This window comes from Solea senegalensis, unplaced genomic scaffold (assembly GCF_019176455.1).
Source record: "Solea senegalensis isolate Sse05_10M unplaced genomic scaffold, IFAPA_SoseM_1 scf7180000014069, whole genome shotgun sequence".
Taxonomy (NCBI): Eukaryota; Metazoa; Chordata; class Actinopteri; order Pleuronectiformes; family Soleidae; genus Solea; species Solea senegalensis.
The window spans coordinates 66495-75307 of record NW_025320958.1 but is presented as its reverse complement, the minus strand read 5'-3'; the positions used below and the strand labels follow the sequence as shown (position 1 = coordinate 75307).

At 41.1% G+C, this 8813-nt stretch overlaps 1 protein-coding gene and 1 long non-coding RNA gene across 2 annotated transcripts; one reads left to right on the top strand and one right to left on the bottom strand.

The window, feature by feature from the left end:
• Positions 1–4338: 4338 nt before the first annotated feature.
• Positions 4339–7327, bottom strand: LOC122760807. Its single transcript, XR_006358491.1, has 3 exons — positions 7274–7327; positions 6622–6756; positions 4339–5056 (listed from the first exon to the last, which is right to left on the bottom strand). It is a non-coding gene; the product is annotated as an uncharacterized LOC122760807 (long non-coding RNA).
• Positions 5375–8628, top strand: cmklr2 (chemerin chemokine-like receptor 2). Its single transcript, XM_044015974.1, has 2 exons — positions 5375–5847; positions 6862–8628. The coding sequence occupies exon 2, from the start codon at positions 6891–6893 to the stop codon at positions 7971–7973; it is 1083 nt and encodes a 360-aa protein (XP_043871909.1). The 5' UTR covers positions 5375–5847; positions 6862–6890; the 3' UTR covers positions 7974–8628.
• The last annotated feature ends 185 nt before the right edge of the window (positions 8629–8813 follow it).

Here is an 8813-nt window from a genome sequence, read left to right as displayed (position 1 = left end):
ATACTGTCGACTAAAATCGTGCTAGTTTTAGTCGGACCAACGTACCTGGATAATGTGATTCATAGTCCGATTACTCCTGCGTGTATACGTTTAGTCGGACTGGAGTTGCACTTGGCGGTTGATCTCCAGTCTTTGACCCGGAACTAGAAGGAGACGACTTATAAACTGCAGCACTGTTGCCGCGAAATCATACGACAGCGGTGGCGGCGTCTTTCTTTGGACAACACAGCAACCACAAGAGCCATGCTGTTTGCATCACGATTAACATGTGCAGTAGGTACGAAATATGCACTAGCTTATAGAGAGACACAGACATACTGTATATGGCCAATAAATCAAGTTCTCTTAGTCAGACTACGGGTCCATATAGGGGTCCACATGAAATTCAGTCCCCAGGGCCTGGCTGCCTTAGGCCCCTTTGGACATGCGTGCCATTAAGCGTACTCATGGCCCCTGCCCCACTGGTGCGCAGTAGGTGTAAGAGAAAAGCCTATTATTCGGCCTTCTCTAAAATTAGCAGCTCACATTCCTAAGCACAAACCTCAGGACGGTGCCAGCTGCAACTTGCTAATCACAAAGGCCTCGGTGTAGCACTGGCACCCATCATTTGTCTACAGGATGTGCCTCTTTGTAGTTTCGTTGAGCCTAACCTAACTGGGGCAGAGGACTGATAACTCATATGCAGTCCTCCAGGTCAGCTCTAGGAATCAGCAGAGAAATGCCTCCAAACGCCTTTAAATACCGTAACTCTGGGATTCACAGGCAGACTGACCGGTGATGCCCAACTGTTCACATCTACTTGTTCATGTTTGGCACTGTCTCAGTTCTCCTCAGATCTGAGCTGTTTCCAATAAAGCTTTCAACTTAACTCATCTCTGACTCCAGAAACTCCATCCTTGGTCGTCTCACCTGATAATCAAATCTCCGCAACAGTAGGTGCCCTTTTAATTTTCACCCCTGCCCTTCCAAATGTCTCTGCAAACCACTGCCAAAACATTAATTACGGTTTTAAAATTCTCGACGGACAGAAAATGACAAAAACTTAGTTAAAACAATGATGAATAACGTGGTTGGTAATGTGAACCCAACACAACTCTTTTATCTACACTCTACTGGATATTTCTTTACTGTTGGCCCTAGACTGAGTTGATCAAAGCTTTATTCTTTAGCAATTTGAGAGTCAATGTTCCAGTCAAATTTATTATGTCAAGAGCATGTTTATGTTATTATTTTATTGTTTTCATTTTTTTTTTATGTGCCACATTTAAATAAACTGCTCTGACTTGATCAAACCCTGATGAGACATGCATCTCTCTTAAACGAGAGAAGATGATGGTTAGTGGTGTAAAGGACAGTCTCAGGGTCAAAAGGACAGCAACACAGCATGGTCAGCTGATCTGCAGGCGACGGAAACACAGCCTTGCATTTCAACTGCAGTCTACAGTTGCAGTTCCTTCACTTTTATAATTTCTTTGCAAAAATGAGTGTAAATTTACATTGAATTAAACGCCGTTTTCATGTTTTTGACACTGCAGTAGCCTGACATTCCCTTGTATATGTATATCTAACCAAAGCCAATGGAATATTTTACACATTCTCTTCAGTTGTAGCAGTACTTTTAGCAATACCACACAGTAAAAACACTGAAAGGAAAAATACCTGACGTGCCTTGGATGAACACATTAACACAGCTACATGCTGCCTCGAATATGTTTAAGATGTACACTTACACAGTCTGGGTTGACATGTACAATATGTTTACAGTGAAGAGTGGATGTATGCTTTTAGCAGCTGTCTTTGTATATTCTGTGACGTGGCCCTAAAGAATGGGAGACTGAAGATAGAATACCTAAAATGGGCAAATGTGATGTATAGGATGATGATGTCAGATAACCTTTAAAGGTACGGACCATGATATGAGACTATTATGTACAATATATATAAATAAAATGAATAAAATCCCTTTGTTCTGTACAAGTCCCGTGTCTTTCGACACCATCAACTCATCACCTATTGTTCACAAGAAGAAGGAAGCCTGACTAAAACGACACACCCAAAAATGACAATTGTATTATTAAATCATTTTTAGTAAGTTGAAGTACAGTGGTATTAGCAGTGAAAAGGTAAAGTTGCTCATTTGTCTCTATTGTATAAATAAGTAAGTAGCATTTTCATGGTTTAACCTGTCAAAGCAATGAAGACTACATCATATACATATACTATACTGGGTGGTTAAACTGAAACAAAATGCAAAATACAATATTTATCTTAAAATGCAGTGAAGCACCAGTACTAAGGTGGATAAACAAAGACAGAAAAAGTGCTTAATGCAGCTCATCATATCATAATATATATAATGGAGGGAGGGAGAGGCCGTAAGTGCTATACTCACTAAAGGCATTACTGGTTTGTTAATGGGCTTTTTCACAGCAGACATTTTAACACAGGTGTTGGGTGACAGTGAGATAGTATGCATGATGAAATTGAAAATGAAGCGGCTAAATGGAATTCACCCATCATTAACTTTATTATTTATATTTGTGCTGGCTTCTGTGGTAACAGCCTGTGTAGTATATGGCCAATTTCAACCTTGTGACCTGTATCATGGGTGATGTCATCCATCTTAGATACAGTATATGTGGGAAATCGTTCATAAAACATCAGCAAAAAGCCTCTACATGCATTTTGTGTTGGCACATTTTACTTGATGAAATGTACATAAAGTAGAATGTGTTGCTTATTAATGTTGCTCTGAACAAGTTCTTTTGGTACAAATCAAATGTATTTTTAGGGCACTTTTAAAAACAACTGGGGGAAGACATAATGAGAATAAGCATTCATATCAGTGCAGACTAAATGGGCATCAGCAGTGGCAAGAGTGGAATGAATCGATTAATTAACGGATACACTGATCCCTTTTCTGTTTTGGTCAGATTTTGAAGAAAACAAGTCTGTGTTTTGTTGGGGGTTTTAAACCCCTGGTGAGACAAAAGTGATTTAAATAATGTGACATATGTCATATTATTATTATCATTAAGAAAATCATCCATTTGTTGAAAGCAATCAAATAATTAAGTCAACAAAACAAAATGTTGACGATAATGCTCATTTGTTGCAGCGGTAATAGTGTCATTAAAAACATTTATTCAATTTTTAATAATTCTCTATGTTCCCACTCTGTGGATAAAATTGGGTATAAAATTGAAGTGACTGATTAGTGGATGTGTGCCAAGTTTGCAGAGACAGGACATGTGGAAAAGTATGAATGCTGGTAGTTAGATGATGATGATTACATAATTACACTTCCTGAAGGGTACCAGTGGGAATAAGGTACATTTTAGTGCAGCTGGTGTCTTTCCGACATTCTGAAAAAGCATGAAACAGTCACGGAGGTCCTGGACTGTAATGAGTGGATAGCATGACTGTTTGGGTAGCAGAATGTACACATACTAACACGCATAACAGAGCCTCAGCATGTTGTGACCAACAGGGGAATAACAAGGTCACTTTGGGGGTACATTCTAAAACTCTTAACGTGACGTGAAGAAGCTCAATGTACAACAGTCGTCACCAAATTCCTCACGGACATCTCCAGCCGTGCTGTTTCACCTCTCCATAAATCAAAGCCAAAATCCCAATTTTGTGAATGCTGTCTACATTCAGGATCTGTGGATCTTTGTTTCTTACAGACTCACTCTGAAGCTTTTTCTCTATAATGAGCTCCTATGGAGAGGAAAAAGCTTAAAGCAGACAGCATCCATAATATTGGGGTTTCCATTTTGATTTTTAGAGGTGAAAGTTGTGAGAGAAAATTCTGACCTTCAGCCTTACGATAAGACACAAACTAGGCGCCTTTTAAGGTTCCCTTCATAGATACCAAGGCGCCAGGCATCTGGACCTGATACACTATCTCAATGCTTACCAACTATTGGCCTTTTTCCACTATGGTCCCAGCTCGCCACAGCATGGCACGGTTTAGGCCGGTTTTCTGGCACCTAAAGAATAGCACCTACTCAACGTGGGCGGAGTCATCAACAAAACTGCGATGACTTCGTTTTACACGTGACATATTTGAGCTGTCTTCAATAAAATCTTTCAACTTAACTCATCACTGACTCCAGCGGGTCCATCAAAAATCTGTTTGTTGTTTTCAGTGGTAAATTACTGTCTGTTCCACATTCACTGTGAGTCAGTCTAGAGTCTTCTTCTTCTTTTGGCACAGGAACTGCTGTCCACATCTGCCTCACTTGATAAATGTGTCTCTCTTTGGTAAATGCAAATGAAGGTTTTCAAACACCAAAGTCACAAAATAACACATTTGATATTACTGATGGAGGCAGCATTGGACCAACAACTGTGTGCTGTGATGTGAATTTTCTCTATGGACTTCCAGTTTGACTTCAATTAAGATGTGAGTTACTGCCTTACTTTCATTTGAAACCAATCTGATGGTATCAACAAGGCATTTTCAGAAATGATGCTCCCTGGATTGTTTTCTCTCTTTTTTGGACCATTCTCTGTAAACACTCAAAAATGCCAGTAGACGATCAGTTTCTGAAAGACCACCCCATCTTGCACCAACCATGTCACATCAAGTCACTTAAATCACACTCTTCCACATTGTGTTGTTTGGTATGAACTTCAGCAGGTCCATGTCTTGACACAGACGGAGGAATGCTCAGCTCCCCGGAAAGCCTACTTTGAGACTGTCCATTTTTGTGTCACAGCTTACAGACATTGATTTTCTGTACAATATGATTTGTGAAATAAATAACCTCATAACAGTAATCGCTCATTACATGCCAATTTCCCAATTTGTCAGTGTCTCCACTAATAAACCTGATGTCGTTCCTGCTGTTGCCACCCATGCGTGGCAGCGCTGCACTCAAATTTTCTTGAACTCCACTTCACAGAGGTGGCCAGCTCTGTTTGTTGTGTTGGCCACGCTGACGGACACACCGGTGTGGTCTCTGCAAATGACCGCGCTGCCACGCGCTTCCATTTCCAATAGCGGTGCCACCTAACAATAGGGCTCCCACAGATGTCATGGTGTAATCTGAACACGGGATACAAATGAAAGCTGAATTATGCAACAACATACACATATATCTGCATTTTACAATTTATGGAAATCACCAGCTAAACAACAGGCGTTCCCCTTTGAATCATGGTCAAATATCAATACTTTGTATGAACAGTAAAGTCAACAAGACATTTTGTATGTCTGCACATCCACATTCACCACAGGGACCTACCACAAGTTTATTCCCCTTTTAATAAGGAACAAAGCGACAGACTGCTAAATCAACACGTGTAAAGGCTTTGAGGGAAGGAGGAAGGCACAGTCTCTGCACAGACTTTGGAAGCTCAAATCACACTTTTGCTTTTAAGAGGGAAAAAAAAGGAACCATTACGCATTCGGCGAAAACCTACAGCATAATTGAGAACTTTTCCGTTTACTCACTGACGGGGGGAAAGCTTGCACTCAGGCTTTCACCCTGCTGTGATGAAAAGAGGCCGCAGCTCCTCTGAATGAAAGCATTCTTCATTCCGTGCGGATGACCAATAACTTTTATGCACTCTGTGGTGCGTTGTTGGACGCGTCAGCCTGGCGCGCCCACTCCGCGCCTCTGTGCTGACAACCCACTGACGGAGTTTAGTTTGGATGGACGCAGGGACAGACAGACGGACAGACGAGACGGCACACACATGCAACACAGACAGAGAAGCCCTCCGAAGCCGAGTGGGGAAAATACGGACCAGGCCCTGAATGACCGAGCTAAAAGACTACGTTAGCCCGGTTTGTGCCAAACAGCGAGAGAAAAGGGGGCGCTTCGCTTTTTTAGGGTAAGAACGAACATGCACTCGACTACGGTCAAAGATACAGGTCATTTTTCTACTGGTGTGATTTGGTAGAAGTGCAAAGAAACTCTTAGAAGATTGTCAAAGTTGTTGACGATCAATAATAGTTGATTTGTTGCATTTTCTATCGATATCCTTGTTTTTACAGGGCATCGTGATGACTTTACCTTTATTCAGCATAGTATATATAGCATAGTCAGTATGTTTTAAATGTCCAGCCTAATGTTTATATTATGCCTTTATTAACAAATGTACCATGTTTGCTGTTTTATGAATAGTTGTAATACCATGTAGCAGTATTCATATTTTAACACCTTTAACTCTTGTCTTGTATGATGATACTCTTTTCAAAGTACTTGAAAAGGGTGCATATCTCCACCAAGCCTGCTCTGGATCACCACCAAATATCTTATCAACTCTTCCCTGGACCATCACGTACATCCACAGAAAAGAACATTCAAATCTGTTGCATACGGCAGACTGTAGTGGACTAGAGATAGCCCAGTAAACCATGAGTGGTGCGTCTTGCCATAATGCAAGAAATAAGAAAAGGATGGTCTTGATGATGATTATATTGCAGACATGTGGACATTTAATCTTTACCCCTGTTTATTTTTTGACAGTCATGGCCTTGGAAAAACAACAGTGAGTTGTTGCATGTATTGTTTTTTTGTTTGTTTTTTAAATGTTAACATGGTGCCACCATGTGCTGAAGTTACGTAACAACTCGGCATTTGTCAGTTTGTGCTGTTTACTTACAGAACAAATGTTATGAATCATACTGCGTGGGCTGTTTCAACCTCATCTGTGGGACATGTCTCCGTCCACATTAGTTGATCTAGATGGATGTTAACACTGTGTTCCAGGGCTTCTGAGGACACACCCAGTCAACAGCTGAATGATCAGGAAGAGGAGAAGCATAGCCATAGTGTGAGGTCAGACCTTGTCTTGTCTTCTTTTCACCATATAGAAATGAATGTCTTTTTTCTCTTCTTACAGTAAACGTCAGCACAGTTTACACCCTTGCAATGATGGGTGACTCCAGCGAAGACTATGGAAACTACACCTATGATTATGACCTGGAGTACGGCGACTTGGAAGATCTCAAAACAGAGCACAGACAAGAGGAAACTATACACATGATCTCAGTGTTTATCTACATCATTTCCTTCGTGCTTGGCTTGATTGGAAATGGAACTGTTATTTGGGTGACGGCGTTCAAAAGCAAAAAGACTGTCAACAGCGTGTGGTTGCTCAATCTTGCCATGGCCGACTTTGTTTTTGTGCTTTTCCTGCCCTTCTATATTGATTACATACTGCGGGACTTCCACTGGAGCTTTGGTGTGACCATGTGTAAGCTGAACTCATTTGTGTCTGTGATGAACATGTTCGCCAGTGTGCTCTTTCTCACCGTGCTCAGCATAGACAGGTATGTTTCACTGGTCCACCTCAACTGGTCTCGGCGGCACCGCACAGTAGAGAGAGCCTGGGTGACTTGTGGCTGTATATGGGTGATAGCTGCTGCCCTGAGCTTCCCCGCGCTGATTTTCCGTGACACCCTGCGCTTACACGACAAGGTGATATGCTTCAACAACTTCCACACACAGGATGGACATACAGCAGCTATGAGACACATAATAATAGTGGCCATCCGCACCACTGTGGGCTTCCTTCTGCCATTTACTGCCATATGCGTGACAGGCATACTCCTGTCAATCAAAGTGAATCGATCTGGGGGCTTGGTTCGCTTGTCTAGCTTCTCCAAAACAGTCACTGCAGTTATTTTGGCCTTCTTTCTATGCTGGGCACCTTTCCACACGTTTAGCTTAATGGAGTTATCAATACATTCCTCTGTGTACCTACACAACATACTGAAAGCTGGTTTTCCTCTTGTCACCAGCTTAGGTTTTTGTAACAGCTGCATTAACCCCCTGCTATACATGCTCCTGGGGAAAAAGGTTCGTCATATCCTGAAGCGTGCATGTCTGGACATAACTAAGAGTTCACTCCGAGAACTCAGCCAGTCAGTCTCTGCCACTGAGATGGAATCTGTGCCGCCACATTATCAGGAGAGTCTCTCAGAGGAGCCAGTGGAGTCATCTGCACTATGATTGCAACCTCAGACTGTTATCCATGAAAAACACGACTGAGTATCACTTTAATGTAAATGGGGAGGATTTTGTCCCCCTTTCTTTTCAGCATAATGTTCAAATTTTCCTATTTTTGTTTCATTTGGATGGAATTGACATGGTTCAGCGTAACTCCATGGAAAAGCTGAGGGAAAACTGCATGCACGTGGGGCTTTTTCATCTGCACAGCCCCAAGTAATCGCTAGAAATGGCATGACATAAATGACATAATCGCAGACCATTGGCTGTTTTAGTTTCTTCATTGTAAGATTTTGCTGCTTTTCCTCATCTTTTATGATTATGAACTGACTATGTTTGGGTTCTAGATAGTTGGGCAGTAAAACAAGCAGTTTGCCGATGTCTCTCTCGGTTGTGAAAAATATGAGGGACATTCTTCAGTCTTTATATACCAATTCTTAAAGTGTATAACAAACTATGTATTTCAGATGTTTTGATTGTACTCTTTTGGACCAAGGGCATTTGCTCATCAATGCTGTTTTAATGCAAATGAAATGCATACTTTTATAGTTCAATAATGTATTGTACTGATTTTTAAGAAGTTGAAATGTGTATAAACGTATAATTCTAATATATTCAGAGTAAATAGCACATACAGTGTCTTATTAAAACTGCTTGTCAGAGTCTTATTATTGTGTAGTCTGAATCTAAATCTTTTTTCATATTTTTTAAACTGGCGTCAGCATGTCCTGTGTGTCAACGGTGTCCTCATGGATGAGGAAAGAGAAGGTTTTCATGTCTACAAAGAGACTACATTTTCACAAAGATTTACATTTTACAAACCAAACCATGCAGAAGCCAGAG